This window comes from Pantherophis guttatus, chromosome 18 (assembly GCF_059756535.1).
Source record: "Pantherophis guttatus breed Tessera chromosome 18, ASM5975653v1, whole genome shotgun sequence".
In the NCBI taxonomy this organism is placed as follows: Eukaryota; Metazoa; Chordata; class Lepidosauria; order Squamata; family Colubridae; genus Pantherophis; species Pantherophis guttatus.
Window position 1 is genome coordinate 14,970,466 of NC_142080.1, and position 17,232 is coordinate 14,987,697.

At 43.5% G+C, this 17,232-nt stretch overlaps 2 protein-coding genes across 5 annotated transcripts in view; one reads left to right on the forward strand and one right to left on the reverse strand.

The window, feature by feature from the left end:
* The first annotated feature begins 224 nt into the window (after positions 1–224).
* EIF1AD (eukaryotic translation initiation factor 1A domain containing) lies at positions 225–9,543 on the forward strand. Of its 4 annotated transcripts, none has more exons than XM_034426320.3 (7): positions 225–326; positions 1,615–1,706; positions 2,531–2,693; positions 3,384–3,492; positions 3,606–3,714; positions 6,698–6,751; positions 8,740–9,543. In XM_034426320.3, exons 3-7 carry the CDS (start codon positions 2,607–2,609, stop codon positions 8,885–8,887), a joined length of 507 nt encoding a protein of 168 aa, XP_034282211.3. In that variant the 5' UTR covers positions 225–326; positions 1,615–1,706; positions 2,531–2,606; the 3' UTR covers positions 8,888–9,543. The 4 variants fall into 4 exon arrangements, with proteins under 4 accessions (XP_034282211.3, XP_034282215.3, XP_087737156.1 ...); XM_034426324.3 differs by having other exon boundaries at positions 8,743–9,543; XM_087881030.1 differs by having other exon boundaries at positions 321–566; positions 8,743–9,543.
* A 1,892-nt stretch (positions 9,544–11,435) lies between these two features.
* SART1 (spliceosome associated factor 1, recruiter of U4/U6.U5 tri-snRNP) overlaps positions 11,436–17,232 on the reverse strand; it is a 39,843-nt gene continuing 34,046 nt past the window's right edge. Inside the window, exons 19-20 of the mRNA XM_034426319.3 lie at positions 12,505–12,626; positions 11,436–11,672 (exon numbers count right to left, since the gene is read on the reverse strand). Of these exons, the coding sequence (XP_034282210.2) occupies positions 11,654–11,672; positions 12,505–12,626 (141 nt within the window). The 3' untranslated portion in view covers positions 11,436–11,653. The remainder of the gene's footprint in view (positions 11,673–12,504; positions 12,627–17,232) is intronic.

Here is a 17,232-nt window from a genome sequence, read left to right on the forward strand (position 1 = left end):
ATCTTAAAGCTTGCTGGCTGGGGGATTCTGGGAGTGGAAGTCCATCCCTCTTGAAATGGCCCGGAAACTCTGCCTCCAGCCACCTCAGAAAGGGCTGCTCCATAACTACAACTCCCCTCCCAACCAGACCCCCACCGTCCCGTATTAGCAACTGGCTGAGCCTCCCCGGGGTCCTTCACCCGAGGCGGAACGGCTCCCTCTGCAGCCCTGCGGCCCGGCAGGACCGATTAAACCGCTGTACCCGGAAGTAGGTCCCTCAGAACCGGAAGCCGGAAGTCACGCTTCTCTCGTTTCGTAGGAGACGCGAGGCGGTGGTCCCTAAGCAGGTACGGTGGGCAGAGCCGGGCTGGGGGGGGGGCTGGGAGGCCGGGTATTTTCACGGGGATTGCGGGTGGGGCTCCGCGGGGCTGTTGGCCGCCCGTGAGCCGGTTTGGAAGCCGGGGAAGTCCAGGGATATGGGAAAGGGGGCTTCCGCTGTGCCTGCGGGACTCGCTGCTACTTTGATGGGGCCCGTTTGGAGTCGGGATGGTCGGATAATTGTTAGGAGAGTTCGGGTCCCGAAGACGGTGAGGAAGGGGAGCTTGCCCTCTGCACGTGTCCTTGGCCTCCTTTGTTGTTGTTGCTATTCTTCGTGAACCAATTCTAACAAATCCTTAATAAATTCTAATCCTAACTGAATGGCAAATACCATGGACTGGTGCTGATGGTTGCTGCCAGCGTCCTAAGGATCAACCAAGTACCTTCTTAAGATGTACCATGTTCCACGCAGTTTTTTGCAGTTCCGCTGGTGTTATTGCAGGAAGCGGCAATTTGTTGATGTATCTTATAAAATTCTTGGACATGGTATCAAGTGCTACGATGACAACGGGTGTCACTGTTACATGTTTCAGCCATAGCCGTGTAGTTTCGATGGCCAGGTTGCGATAGTTCATGATTTTTTCCAGTTCTTTTTCTTCGACTCTGGTGTCTCCTGGTACCGTGATGTCAATAAATTGTAATTTTTATTTTTATTTTTACTTTTACTTTTATTATTATTATTTTGCTTTGTACACTCAGTGCTTTTGTAGCTGAGACAAATTCCTTGTGTGTCTAATCACACTTGGCCAAATAAAATATTCAATTCAATTCATTGGTTAATCCATTCTTTGTTGTTGTATTCCTGTACTCTCAGGTTATGTAAAACTGGTACAAAAAATGTGGAAAATGTCATTAACAGAGCAATGACTCAATGGTGATTAAAAAGTAATCATAATCATCATGGGGAATATGGGGAATAACATCTCTTTCTTAAAAAAAAATGATTTATATGCCGCCCTTCTCCGGAGACTCAGGGTGGCTTAGAAGGCGTTAAGCAATAGCCTTCTAGACTATTGTATATTTTATACAAAGTCAGCTTATTGCCCCCACCATCTGGGTCCTCATTTTACCTACCTTAGAAAGGATGGAAGGCTGAGTCAACCTTGAGCCTGGTGAGAATTGAACTCACAGTAATTGCAGGCAGCTGGAAGTTAAATGCTACCTTTAATAGTAGCATAATCTGCTGCGCCACTCAGACTCTCTTAATGATGAGGCTTTTAAAAATCTAATAATTTCCTCTTCATCCCCATCCCCCAGCTCCTCCACAAGTGTGAATGAACCAAGGAGTGAAATCAGCACTGGATCCACATTCCTTCATCTGCAACGACATTGGCTGGTCCTGGAAACAGGTCTGTCTCTTGAATCTCCAAACTGAAGGAATGTCTACAGGTAGTCCTCGATTTACAACTGTAATTGAGCCCAAAATTTTGTTGCTATGCGAGACATCTGTTAAGAGAATTTTATGATCTTTCTTGCCACCGTTCTTAAATGAATCATTGCTGTGATTAAGTTAGTCACAGTTGTTAAGTGAATCTGGTTTCGCTATTGACTTTGCTTGTCAAAAGGTCAGGAAAAGGGATCACGTGTCCTTGGAACACTGCAACCGTCATAAATACGAGTCAGTGGTCAAGTGTTCAAATTTTGATCATGTGACCATCAAGCTGCTGCCCAGTCATATGTGTGGGAAATGGTCCTAAGTCACTTTTTTCACTGCCGTTGTAACTTTGAAGATCACTAAACGAACTGATGTATGTCAAGGACTACCTGTATTTCTTTATCTTTTTAAAAAAATTATGTATAGGCTTGAATAAATCTTTGCTGCGACAACATAAGGTTATGATCCTTTGCTCCTGCAAATAGAGGGCAGAGCTCCTTACCTTTAAGCTCCAGAGAAACAACCGGAAATATTCAGTGGAGCCTGAGGAGCAGCTCTAAAAGTTGCCATCAACATATTACTTTTGTTGCATACTACATATTATTTTTTAAAAATGGAGCTGCCTTTTAGTGTGATTTTAGTTTAATTAAAGGATTTTTTAAATTAATTAAAGAATTAAAGAATTTTTTGCCCTGACCTTGCCCAATGTAAGTAGTGAGCTGTCTGCAGGTCAGGTCAAGTGTCCAAAGCTGCTTGCTTTCTCCCTTTCGAAAGTCAATTTTTAATGGCATTTTGCAGCCTTCAGCATTGTGGACGCATCCTGGAAGCAATTCATTTTGGCACAGAAATTCTTTACGGTGGCTAACAGAACATCATGTCCCAGGCGACCAAACGCAAACACGTGGTCAAAGAAGTGCTAGAGGAATATGTGATTCCTTCAGAGAGGCAGCAGATTGTCCGGGTAAGACTGTTTAACCTAACCTAGTTAGCCGGAATCTCTCAAAGCTTTATGTAGACATCTTTATGTAGACACCCAGAGCAGGGGTGTCAAACTCAAGGCCCGGGGGGGTGGATCCGGCCCACGGGGTGGTTAGATCTGGCCCACAGGGCCACCCTGGAAACAGTGAAGGACCAGCCCACGGTGCCTCTGCCAGCAAAAATGGAGTTCAGGAGGGCCGCGGGCAGCCCTCCCGAGCTCTGTTTTCAGAGGCTGTTACAGCAGAAAACTGAGCTTGGGAGCCTGTTTTTGCTGGCAGAGCGCTCGGGCCACCACAGGCATCCCCGACACAAGTGGCATTGAGCTGGCCATGCCCACCCAGGCCACACACCCACTGGCCCCCCAAGGTGAGTAAACAATCCTGATGCGGCCCTCAATGAAATCGAGTTTGACACCCCTGGTCTAGAGGCTGCATAAGAGCCCACTAAGATTTTCCCTCGGCCTCTAAAAATTTTGTAAGAATTGGGTGTGCTTTCAAGAATAGTTGCTGTCTGGTGTTGTTGAATGCCAGTGTGTCACCCGATATTGTGGCATGTCATCCTTGACACGTGTCATAGATTCACCATCCGTGGTCTAGCTGGGTCTCAATGTGCCATGCGAATAGCCACAAACCAGTCCTGAGTTCTTACTGGCAAGTTTGCTCTGTCCCTCCAGGTGCTCGGGACACCAGGAAACAACCTCCATGAAGTGGAGACCCCTGAGGGGACGCGGTTCCTGGTCAGCATGCCCAACAAGTTCCGTAAGAACATCTGGATCAAGAGAGGTGAGTGGCTGGGGGTCCTGGCATTTGCAGGAGGGAAAGTGGACCTCCCTGTTCCCCTGTTCCCCCTGTCACAGCTGTCTGTCTTTCCTCCCTCCCTCCCTCCCTCCCTCCAGGAGATTTCTTACTGGTTGATCCCATCGAAGAAGGGGAGAAAGTAAAAGCAGAAATCAGTTTTGTCCTTTACAAGGACCACGTTCAGTACCTTAAGAAGGAAGGATATTGGTGAGTAGCTATATTTTGTAAGACTCCCACAGTTGCCTTATTGAAGTGATGGGTGATGAAGTGATGAAGAAATAAAAATAAATAAATAGAGAGAGTACAGTCTTGTTCAGGTACTTAGTAAAGAAAGACCCTTGATTCCATTTGGCTGAAGTGATTTTACTAAGGCTAATTGGTTGCAGTGAAAGAATGGCTAGATCTGAATATTCCTGTGCAAAAGGTTATACTTTTCCCCTTTTCCCTGGCCTTCCCACCCACCCACCCTGACCAGTTCATCACTGTCCAGTAGTCATTTAGATCAGGGGTCACCAACCTTTCGGACCTCAGGGTCCACTAAGTTCATAATTTTAAATCCCGCGGACCACTCATGATATGCCTAATGACCGGCTGGGTGGTCATGTGACTGGGTGGGCGTGGCCAACTCCTTACCTCCCCGTCCGGGCTCCTTAGGGCCCCAACAGGAAGCAGTTGCTGAAGCTAAGCAGCCACCATGAGAAAGAGTTGGCAAAACAGCTCAGTTCAAATTGGATCTGACTGAGAAGGAGGCTCAGCAGAAGCACCTCACTGAGGACTAGGAGCATAGGCTTTCCAAGTAGAGGGAAGACCTGTGGGAGTGCAAGGCCAGGTACTGGCACCTGGAGGCTCAGTGGGCTGAGATGGTCAGTCAGTTCCAGGCCATGAGGCAGTCCCACTGGAACAAGGCCCTCCGGCTTCTTCCCCACCAGTGGCACTTCCCTCCAGCCTTTGCCCAAAGCCCCACACCAGGAGGCTGAAGCAGACCCCAAGTCGGAATTTCTGCCCCCCTCCGACCCACACAAAAAGACCCCAAAGGGGGAGACTCTCTGCAGCAATACAAACATTCATTGCATGTATCTGGCCCAGAGGCCATAGTTTGAGGACCCCTGATTTAGTGCAATATAAGAAATGCAAATAATTTTTCTGCAGACCACCAAAACTTTCTCGTGGACCACCAGTGGTCCAAGGACCACTAGTTGGTGACCGCTGATTTAGATGGTTTGGGAATGGCTTGGGTGTTTGGCACAATCGGGACTTCCTAAGCACGGTCACTCAGGCACTCATCACTTCCCGCCTGGACTACTGCAATGCTCTCTACATGGGGCTCCCCTTGGGGTGCACCCAGGGGCTCCAGTTGGTCAAGAATGTGGCTGCGCGGGGGATTATGGGAGCGACGGGGCGCTCCCATGTGATACCTCTCCTGCGCGAGCTGCACTGGCTTCCTGTGGTCTTCCGGGTGCGCTTCAAGGTGTTGGTGACCACCTTTAAAGCGCTCCATGGCTTAGGGCCAGGGTATTTACGAGACCGCCTTCTGCCGCCAATAGCCTCCCACCGGCCAGTTCACTCACACAGAGGGGGCCTCCTCAGGGTGCCGTCGGCCAGACAATGTCGGCTAGTGACCCCCAGGGGGACAGCCTTCTCTGTGGCGGCACCTGCCCTCTGGAACAACCTACCCCCAGAGATACGCACGATACCAGACCTCCGGACTTTTCGTCAGGCCCTGAAAACACATCTATTCCATCTAGCCGGGCTGGCTTGACCCCATCCTTACGCTCAAATCCCCCTGCAACTCAGACTAAGCTGAGCATAACCAAGCCCCCACCCAAACAGAACACACCCCCAGCCAATCAGAGCACAACCAACCCCCCATCCAATCAGAGCACAGCCAAGCCCCTAACCAATCAGAACACACCTCCACCCAATCAGAACACAGCCAAGTCCCCACCCAATCAGCTCACACCCCCACTAGCAGTTAAAAGGAAGAGACAGCTGAGATCTCACATTGCTCCTGGAAGCACGAAGCCGAGAACACCAGCCTGAAGATGACGAATGAGACTTCGTCGAAACGTCGCCAAGACACTTCCAATTTTACGTGGGAGAAGACCCGAATAACCAAAGACCTACATACAAACACCTGCGAAAACCTGAGAAAACAAATATATATATATATATATATATATAAATTCCACATTCCATTCTCAAGCCAGGTGTCCTTGAAGCCTGGCATTTTCTAGTACTGGCACCTCTGGTTTCCATCAAGGCTGTTACCTCCCCTCCCCTCCCCCCCTTCCCATTCTCATCTCTATTCTCTACATTCCATTACTCCTTCCTTCCCCCTTGCATCTTAAGACAGGATGCCAGCAAAGCGGAGAAGTTGAAGGTGGCAGATCTGACAGGCATCTTCTGGAGGGAAAGGAGAGGAAATAGTTTATGTGCCCATTTTCCTTATAACATCTTTGAGTGGAAGGATCTGTTTTCTTAATAATTTTATCAAAGGAACAGAACAGAAAGCGTTGGAAGGGACCTTGAGCAGGGGTGAAATGCTCGCAGTTTGGACCGGATCGCCCAATCCGGTAGCGATGGCGGCGGGTGGTCCAGAGAACCGGTAGCAAAAATTCCTCCCGCCCCAATGAGTCGCACGATCATCAGAGACTTTTTTTTCTTTAAACTTTTAAAAGCATTTTTTTTACAACCTCTTCCGACCAAAAAATGCTTTTAAAAGTAAAAAAAAAGCCTCTGATGATTATGCGGCTCAACTGGGATCCTCAGAGGCTTTTCAAAGCATTTTTTTCTGCAACCTCTTGGCCGAAGAGGTGGTAAAAAAATGCTTTGAAAAGTCTCTGATGATCCCAGCTGAGTTGCCTGATTGCCAGAGGCTTTTCAAAGCATTAGAAAAAATGCTTTGAAAAGTTAAAAAAAAAAAAGTTGGCCACACCCACCCAGTCACATTACCCTCCCCACCAAGCCACGCCCACAGAACCCATAGTAACACATTTTACATTTCACCCCTGCTTTGGAAGTCTTCTAGTCCAACCCTCTGCTAAGCAGGAAACCTTAAATAAAAAGAATATAAGGGATCTTCACTCCAGCTTCTCGGTTTGAGACATGGAAATTCTGAAGTGTGAAATAATTTTTACAAACCATCCTACCACATTATGTTGACACTTTATATATTTTTTTCCCCCTGCAGGCCTGATGCTTTCTTAGGAGACGTAAAAGGAACTCAAAGCAATACTAAAGAAAGGTAAAGGTGAACAAGATGGGGATGAGAACTGGTTAGGGGTAGTGGTTATGATGGTGGTCTAGAGACTAGGAGATGGTGAGTTCTAGTTCCACCTTAGCCATGAAAGCTGGCTAGGTGACTTTGGGCCAATCACCAAGAGACAGGGAGTTCTAGTTCCACCTTAACCATGAAAGCTGGCTAGGTGACTTTGGGCCAATCACCGGGAGACAGGGAGTTCTAGTCCCACTTTAGGCATGAAAGCCAGCTAGGTAACTTTGGTCCAGTCTCTTTCTTAGCCCAACCCACCTCACAGGGTAGTTGTTACGTGGAAAATAGGAGGAGGAAGGATTGTGTATATGTATATATATATTTGTTTATGTAAGTTTTCACGGGTATGTATGTGTGTATATTTAATATTTCGGGTTTCTTAAATATTAAATATTGAGTTTTTGTGTTCCTTGATGCGCAATACAAAAACAAGAACACACATCATCATTAGTTCAACACATAAATACAACAGGACACAATATTAATTTTAATAACACAAAAACAGTTGCAAAAATAGAACATCTCAATGGCAGAATAATCAGAGAAGCAATTGAAATAAAAAAAGACCATATTGCATGAATAAACGGGATGACACTTCACGTCTGCCTACTATTTGGAAACCTGCTCTCATAGATAGACGAATCTTAACACCAAATATAAAACATAGACCAAACATTAATCAAAAAACAAATCCCAACCAAATCATATTCAAACCAGCCACAAAGATGAAGCCCTGCCACCTAGTGGAGAAAAACTGACCATACACCCGAAGCCAAGCCAATAAACACATATTGGGACTCCCAACCAATCAGAATGAAAAGGTGGAGCCATCCCAGAATACCAGCACCAGATTTGAAATAGCAACGGCAGTTACTGCAAAAGACTGCTGACATAAGCCTGATGATGGCAGATGGGATTCTGTCGAAACGTCGCTTCTACCCTTTTAGGGATATATCCACAATTACACAGGAAGAAACCCGAAATATTAAATACACACACACACACACACACACACACACACACATATATATATATATATGTAGGTCTTTGGTTATTCGGGTCTTCTCCCACGTAAAATTGGAAGTGTCTTGGCGACGTTTCGACGAAGTCTCATTCGTCATCTTCAGGCTGGTGTTCTCGGCTTCGAAGCCGAGAACACCAGCCTGAAGATGACGAATGAGACTTCGTCGAAACGTCGCCAAGACACTTCCAATTTTACGTGGGAGAAGACCCGAATAACCAAAGACCTACATACAAACACCCTTCTCCGGAGACTCAGGGCGGCTTACAATGCGCTAAGCAATATGTTCATTCCTTTGTATTGCTTATCAAGTAATAAAGTAATATCGAGTAATAAAGGCAGGATAAAAATTCCAATAAATAAAATGGGAGACCTGGACATGTGGGGATGGCACATGCCCAGAAGGGAAGAAATTGCTGAAAATTATCAATATTTTATGTTAAGATTTTGAAAAAAGACACTTCAGGATTCAGGAGGTAGCCTTGGTATTTAGAACAATGTAGCAATAACTGACGTTTTATTTCAAATGCCGATGCTCAATTGTTTAAAAACCCTTAAATCTCCATTGATGGATTTCTGATTAGTATGATCTTAAGCTTAATTATTATAATAATCATAACCTAAAGTAGTTTTACAATTCTGCCATTTCTCTTTATCCTCCACTGCCTAAGTCTGTGGTGAAAATTTGGCAGAAAGTTGCCTATTTTAAGTAGCTTTTGCTCTTAAAGTTATTAAACCTGAAAAACAATACACTAGCATGGTAAAATTATTATTAATATTGCTTGCTTTAAGATCGGACATTTAAAAATCTTTCGCCTGAATTATAATTGGATGAAATTTAACTCACTTTAAAAGTGTGATAGAAATAATTGAGATGGAATGTTTGAAGGGTTTTTTTTCCCTTCCTCCCCCAAACCACACTCCCCCCCCATCTTTCTAGTAGAGAGGGGGTACAAAGCACCCCTCAGTCATCTGGAGAAGAGGATTCTGAAGATGATGATACCGACCTGTTTGTGAACACAAACCGAATAACTTACAACTTTATGGAGAGCGAGGAGAGCAGCGACTCGGAGGAAGAAGAAAAATAACCACCCGATTTACTGAGCAGAGCAAACCCTGAAATCCTGGTGTAGCCGGAAGGAACGTGGCTTGAGGGTCTCAGCCAAAGTGAGCATGGACTATTAGATGGTGTTCCTTTAGGGCAGGGGTCTCTAAAGATGGCAACTTTAAGACTTGTGGACTTCAGCTGGCTGAGGAATTCTGGGAGTTGAAGTCCACAAGTCTTAAAGTTGCCATCTTTAGAGACCCCTGCTTTAGGGGTTTAGGACCCCCAACTCAGCCTCCCAACGGACTACCAGAGACCCTCTGGTGAGATGACATTAACATCAGAAGGGGGCGTAGTTGAAATTCTCTGGTTCATCATTTTATTTTATTTTTGCATTCTTCTTCTCAGGGTTTTTGAGAATGGGTTACTCCAATTCCCACAGTTAAAAGTGCTGCCTCTAAAGTGCCCTCCAATTTTTGACTCTCGGGGCCAATTTTGGGCTGTTTGGGGTTTGAAGGCTTCGATTTTTTAAGTGCTGGAGGTGGCCGCGTGAAATGTGCAACAACCTGTTGCAGATTTAAAGAGAGGAAGGTGTTCCTCGTTCAGTGCATTGGCTTCTCTCTACTGGCTGTGTTGCCTGTACTCTTAATTCTCTCCATTTCTCTTGCCTTTATTTAATAAACGCGTACTCCAAATGCAGCGAGCAAATAAATCCGTGATTTTATTCCGCCATTTTTGTGGGAACGGGCGTGAAATCTCTCCAGTTTACAAAAGGGGGAAATGATTTGGCTTTCATTAGTCCTGTGGTTAAGCAGCTTAATCTTGGCATCATTGAGCTGCATAAATACCTATTTTCTATTTTTTTCTTAAAAAAATAATCTCTGAATTGGAAAATGAAAGGACAGATAGTCCTCAACTTACGACCATAATAGCTCCCGCTGCCTTAAGAAAGTTCAAAACGTTCTTAAGGATCCATTTCATCCTGGGCACCCTTTTTTTGAACTATTACCATCTGGCAGACGGTACAGGACAATAAAAACAAGGACAAATAGGCTGAAAAACTGCTTCTATCTCAGAGCAGTATCTATATTGAATTCTACTGTAGAGTGCAATATTAACGCAATATCGGGTTTTCAATTCAATTGCATACAGGAAGTGTTTTTGTTTTATTTTTATAGTTATAATGTACACTGAGGATGGCATTTAATTTCATTGTACCAGGTGCAATGACAATAAAGTTAACTAACAATCGAGCCCAACGTTTACGTTGCTAAGTGAGAAATTTGCCAAGTGAGTTTTTGCCCCATTTTATGACTTTTCTTGCCACATTTATTAAGTGAATCGTTGCAGTTCTTAAATTGGTAACGTGGTTGTTAAGTGAATCTGGTTTCCCCATTGACTTTGTCAGAAAGTCGCAAAATGACCCTGGGACACTGCAACTGTCATAAATGTGAGTCAGTTGTGAAGTACCCCAATTTTGTTCATGTGACCATGGGGATGCTGCAACAGTCATTAAGTGTGAAAAATGGTCATTAAATCACTTTTTTCAGTAGTGTTGTAACTTTCAACGGTTACTAAATGAACTGTTGTAAGTCAAAGACTACCAGTAAAAGTTCCTTGCCTTACAGGTAGTCCTCAACTTACAACCATTCATTTAATGACTGCTCGAAGTTACAACGGCACTGAAAAAAGTGACTTATGACCGACCCCCATTACGTGATCAAAATTCAGGTGCTTGGCATGCAGGTGTTTCAAGATGGAGTCACATGACCAGCATTTGCAATCTTCCCAGCCAGTTTCTGACCAACAAAGTCAATGGAGAAAGCGGAATTCGCTTAACCACCACATGAGTCACTTAACAAAAGTGATTTACAACTGGCAAAAAAAGCCAGTTGTAAATTCAGGCACATCTCAGTGCTTTGCTTAGCAACAGAAATTCTGGTTTGCAATTGTGGTTAAATTGCAAACCTGTAAATTACCTGTAGAACAGACACGAGGACCCAGCTATTAAAAGTTGTAAATGGCAGCGGTGATTTGTTTCACCTTTTCTCCAAGTATTCCTAACAGCAGAATAATTTTCTTGACATTTCTAACCACTAGAAGAGAATACTTACAGCTCAGGGCTGAATTGTGGGTGCCTTGGTGCTGAGTTTGGTGGTTTTCCTGCAGAAGTTTCATTATCCATCCGAAGCACTGATGATGTTACCTAATTGGGTAATGAAACGTCTGCAAGAAAACCACCAACCTCAGAGAGCACCAAGGACCCCTGTACTATACAGTATATATAAATCCATTTAATGTGGAGTGATGTGAAACACAATTGGTTGTGTTTGCATAATGCTAACTCAGTTACGTGAATCAGTTTATTCAGTTAACCCAGTTTTCTGCTTTCACACAGTAACACAAACCTGCCATGAAATTGGGTAACTCATCCCTCCAGCCAAACAGCCACTAGAATCCAGGCTGCAGAAAAAGCTGTAGTTCCTTCTTTAACCTCACAGGAAAAGTCCGCTCAATGTATTCTCTCCCGCACCCCAAAAACTTCAAAACTATTCCTCCGCTGAATGCAGAAAGAAAAGGCTTCGACATAATGAGGTCTCGGCTATTTTTATTACAGCGATTTGGTTTCACACAGAGATACAAAAGTTGCTTTAAAACTCAGCCCCACAACTATATACACGGAAGGCCGGTGAGTACAGGCCCGGTGAACAAGATTCCCACCGAGAGCAACAGATGGAGACGATCTTTGCGCATCCCGCAAGGAGAACGGCATCCAAAGCGTTCCCACCAGCGACAGGAAGTTGGTGCTTCACTTTGTGATGGTGTTTCTGGAGAGAAAGAACACAATTAGTGAAAGTCTTCTCCACCCACCCAACCGGGAAAGATCCTTCGGTTGAGTTTCTTCTCAGGATGTCCTAACCAAGAGTGTCCAACCCTTGCCATTTTTAAAGACTTGTGACTTCAACTCCATGTCAGCTGGGGAATTCTGGGAGTTGAAGTCCGTAAGTCTTAAAAGTCTGTAGAGATTCTCCATCAACCGGATCATGGTTGTCCCAAAGATGCTTTTTCGGGAGGCAACTGGACTTTGTTTTTTTTCTTTGAAGACGTTTCGCTTCTCATCCAAGAAGCTTCTTCAGTTCTGACAGTCTTCAAAAGAAAAAACAAAGTTCAGTTGCCTCCTGTAAAAAGCACCTTTGGGACATAAGTCTTAAAGTTGCCAAGATTGGAAACTTCTGGCTTAGAACATCATCCTGAAGGTGGTTCTCTCCAGGGATGTGAGAACCACATCTGGAGTCTTGGACCAACCAGTGAGGAACCCACAAAATTGGGAGAATCTAGTTTGGAAGATGAGTAGAAAGAGATGAGATCCTGAGATGTCAAGTTAGAGGAATGACTAGAAGAGATTCCAGATGTAAATAGACGTCCCTCAAATTCCTTTTCCTGCAGGGGGGCCTTAACTAAATTAAAGGAGGAATAAGCACCACCTGGTATGGTCTTTTCCCCATAATTTTCTGCTTCACTCCCAACAAAAGCAAATTCAGGAAGGAATGGTAGAGGGCACCCAGCCAGCCATCTGATGGCTTGACTTTGGAGAAGACCATCGCTTCTCAGGGACTATTAAAACCAGCCCCCTCATACGTGCTCCCCACACATCCTTACGCGTTCATGCTCTTCCCACTGCCACTGAGCACGATGTACGGCGTCTTCTGGGCTTTCTGCTTCTCCTGTAGCAAAGCCACCGTCCCCAGTGGGGTGTCGCTAGAGCTCATCTTCTTCAAGAGCTGGAAAACACAGAGAGAGCATGGCAACTGATATTCCCTGCATCCTCACAGCTAATGTTGACTTTGGCACGCAACCCAGGAAGGTGTAAAAAGAGTTCTCCTTCTCAACTTACGAATGAGTCCAGACTGAGCCCTCAACTCCTCGGGGGTGGACTTGGTGCTCTTTGCATCACGTTTCTTAACCTTTTAAGAGGCGTGGACTTCAACTTCCAGAAATCTGGGACTTGAAGGCCATACGTCTTAAAATTGCCAAAGATGAGAAACTGTCAGGTCCCTTGGCTTCAAGAAAGTCCTTAAGAAGAAGATGGTTGTTTCATCAGGCCATGAAATCCGTCACATTAGGGCTGCTCCCTCTGTCACGGAATGGGGCTTCCCTTTGGAGCTCAGGATGCTTGTACTCCTGATGGCCCAAAGATGATTTTTAAAGAGCAACTGGACTTTCTTATTATTTTTTTTTCACTTGAAAATGTTTCGCTTCTCATCCAAGAAGCTTCATCAGTTCAAGGAAAAGATGCCTTTTGTCCAGTTGCCTTTTGAAAAGCACCTTTGGGACAACCATGACCTGAATGATGGAGAACCTCCGCAGACAGACATGTGCTCCGGATGCTTACAATTTAGTGCTTAGATTAATGGCCTCTTAATCTGAATTTTTGAAAGCTGAGAATGGTACTGTTGTGACCTGTGGCCCTCCAGCAGCCGAATCAGAGGAGGAGGAGGAGGAGGAGGAGGTGTGGGAGTCAGGGTCAGCATCAAGGCAACCTGAGAGCTCCGGGACTTCTGGTTGGCGCCACAGAAATATAGACAGGGAATTAGCAGACTCTTCGGAGCCCCATGAAAACCCCATCTGCCAAGCTCCCGCCGGTAGGTCTTTGGACCTACCCTGTCCTGTAGGGACAGGGGGATAGAGAGGGACCCCTCGGACGGCCGAGAGGAACGGGCAGGTTCCTCGGGGCCGGAGGCTTGCCCTCTGTGCCGGTGGAATGGCGGCCATGGCGGCTGCCCTGAGACTGCAGCAACTGGGATACAAGAATGTGCAAGAGGAGAAGCGGAGAGCGGAGCCGGGAGTTTGTATGCCGGGTGAGTGGACATCAACCGAGGCAGGAACTACCCACAAACGCTGAATTACAATTAGTCTGCCCCAGCCTTAACAGCGGCTGAGAACTATTGGGGCACAAAGACAAAAGACCTGTTGGTGGATAACATAAATTACTGACTTTTTGGAAATGTTTGATCACAGATCTGGATATATTTTTTCTTTACTTTTTGGTGGATAAATGAGATTGGACTGTTTGGGAGAGAGGAAGGAGAAGAGGAAATAATTATGCCTTCAAAAGCAAAGGAAAAAGACAAACGGAGACGGAAAAAATGGTTGCCAGATGAAAAGTGAAAGTCTAAATTCCAGGCTGCTTGTTACTTGAAAAGAGAAACTTTGTTGCTTGTTATTTAAACTTGACTATTTTGAGGAAAAGATTTAGAGAACTTGATTTAGGATACATAATATGTTCACTGGAGGATTTATTGAAGATTAGAAAGAAATTAAATGGAACAATGAAAACTGAACTAATAAACATGGCAACCAAAGAAGGGTGTGGCAACAGAAGATGGACATGATGATACCATATATGGAATAGCTTCAGAATTAACTTTGTAGAACTCATAACTTTGATGACATTGAAATGGAAAAGATACATATTTGGACAGACTGGAGAAAGGAATAATGGAATATATTATGTAAAAAGAATATATTATGTAACAAGACAACAAAATATTATATTTTGATTTAAATGAATGTAACGGTTTCTGGGTGGTTGAATAATGCTAGGAGATACTTTTTTTCTTTTTCTTTTTCTTCTCTATGCTCTCTATTTCTTTCTTTTAGTATCTTTCTCTTTGTTTCTTTTCCCCTCTCTATTTTCTTTTTTAATCCATTTGACTTCTTTTGTTATATTTCTACTCTCTTCCTTTTTTCTTTTCCTTTTTTAGTGTTGCCTGTTTTTTGTATTTCTTTTATTGTAATTATTATTATAGCGATTACTCTCCTTTTTATTCTATTATTATTCTCATATAAATATCTAAACAATTTGATTAAGAAATAAGAGCATAAATGATTGAAGAAAAACATGTTTTTGGATGTTCTAATGCCTTTCTTAAACTTTGAATTTTTAACTAGCACTACCTACAGATTTAATAATCTGGAAGAAAATGTTTACCTTTAAAGGCGCTGGATGTTAAAAAGAATTATTTATAGAATTAAGAACCATAAAAAATTTATTTTAAAGTGTTTCAAAATGTTTCCTATTTAAAATAAGAAATAAGCATGGAATAGGAGAAAACTTAAGAGAGAATAGGAGATAAGATATTTATTGAAATATACTTTTATCTTAAATTGGTAAGAGATATGGAGGAGAATAGATTGGAAAACAATATTGGTAACACATTCCGAGGTAATTTGGAGCTAAACAACTGAATAAGAGATAAATGTTATGAATTAGTTAAATAAAGGATTTTAGGAGTGGAGGAAAGCATGATTCTGGAAATCAGTGAAAGCAAAGTTGTGACCCAGTTTTACAAATAAGGTAGGAGAGGAGGAAAGCATCATACTGGAGAACAGTTAAAGTAAACTGGGAACCAGTTAAAAATAAAAATAAGAGTTAAGAGTGGAGGAAAGCATACGCTGGGTAACAGTTAAAGCAAAACTGAACTAGCCAAAAATAAAAAGTTAGGAGTGGAGGAGACTATACCTGGGGATCAATTGAAATAAAGTTGTGAACCAGTTTTATAATAATTTAGGAGAAGTTAAGGAGAAAGTTGGTGTGCAGTTAAAATTATACTGTGAACCAGCTAAAATAATTAAGGTAAGGAGTGGAGGAAAGCATTGCTGGAAAGCAGCTGATTAAGATGCGAACCAGCTAAAAAATAAATTTAGGAGGAAGTGGAAGAGATTTTACTGGAGAATAGTAGCTAAACTGTGAACCAGTTTATTATTTATTTATTTATTTATTTATTTATTTATTTATTTATTTTTTATTTTATTTATTTTATTTTATTTTATTTTATTATTTTATTTTATTTTATTTTATTTTATTTTATTTTATTTTATTTTATTATTTTATTTTATTTATTTTATTTTATTTTATTTTATTTTATTTTATTTTATTTTATTTTATTTTATTTTATTTTATTTTATTTTATTTTATTTTATTTTATTTTATTTTATTTTATTTTATTTTATTTTATTTTATTTTATTTTATTTTATTATTTTATTTTATTTTATTTTATTTTATTTTATTTTATTTTATTTCTATACCGCCCTTCTCCCGAAGGACTCAGGGCGGTGTACAGCCTAATTAAAAACACAAAGACAGACAAAATTTAAAAATAATTAAAATTATTAAATAATAGGCCCAATTTATAAAACCCCAAATTTAAAACTTATTTTTTTTTATTTTATTTTACTTCAAATTTATATACTGCCCTTCTTCCTGGGAACTCAGGGCGGTGTACAGCCAGATTAAAAACATATAATATAAACATTAAGAACAGATTAAAAGGAAATATCTCAATTTGTCCAAGAATTTAAAAAAGATACAAATTTAAAATCATTTAAAAGGATTTGTTAGGCCAGCCCGGCTTGTTGGAAAAGGAAAATTTTAAGGGCCCGGCGGAAGGCACGGAGGTCTTGGATACTCCTTATCTCTGGGGGCAGCTGATTCCAGAGGGTGGGTGCCCCCACAGAGAAGGTCCTCCCCCTGGGGGCCACCAGCCTGCATTGCTTGGCTGATGGCACCCCGAGGAGGCCCTCTCTGTGGGAGCGCATGGGTCGATGGAAGGTCGTCGGTGGCAGAAGGCGGTCTCGGAGATCACTAGGTCCTATGCCATGGAGCGCTTTAAAGGTGGTAACCAACACCTTGAAGCGCACCCGGAAGACCACTGGGAGCCAGTGCAGCTCGCGCAGGAGCAGTGTTATGCGGGAGCGCCATGCAGCTCCCGTAATTACCCGCGTGGCCGCATTCTGGACCAGTTGGAGCCTCCGGGTGCTCCTCAAGGGGAGCCCCATGTAGAGAGTGTTGCAGTAGTCCAGGCGAGAGGTGACGAGGGCATGAGTGACTGTGCACACGGAATCCCGATCAAGAAAGGGACGCAACTGGCGAATCAGGTGAACCTGACAAAAGGTCCCCCTGGCAACAGCCGTCAGATGTTCCTCCAAAGACAGCTGCGTATCCAGGAGGACACCCAGATTGCGCGCCCTCTCAACGGGGGCCAAAGACTCGCCCCCAATAGTCAGCGATGGAGTCAGCTGACTATATCGGGATGCTGGGAACCACAGCCACTCAGTCTTGGAAGGGTTGAGCTTGAGCTTGTTCCTCCCCATCCAGATCCGTACAGCCTCCAGGCACTGGGCCATCACTTCAAGGGCATCGCTGGGGTGGCCTGGGGTGGAGATGTACAGTTGGGTGTCGTCAGCGTACTGGTGGTATCTCACCCCAAAGCCACGGATGATCTCACCCAGCGGCTTCACATAAATGTTGAACAGAAGGGGCGAGAGGACTGACCCTTGCGGCACTCCACGGATGAGAGGCCTCGAGGTCGACCTCTGCTCCCCTG

Coding starts and splice junctions, on each gene's coding strand:
- EIF1AD (XM_034426320.3), top strand. CDS start 2,607: ATGTCCCAGGCGACCAAACGCAAACACGTGGTCAAAGAAGTGCTAGAG. Junction 3,493..3,605: donor GAACATCTGGATCAAGAGAG/GTGAGTGGCTGG, acceptor CCCTCCCTCCAG/GAGATTTCTTACTGGTTGAT. Junction 3,715..6,697: donor CTTAAGAAGGAAGGATATTG/GTGAGTAGCTAT, acceptor TTCCCCCTGCAG/GCCTGATGCTTTCTTAGGAG.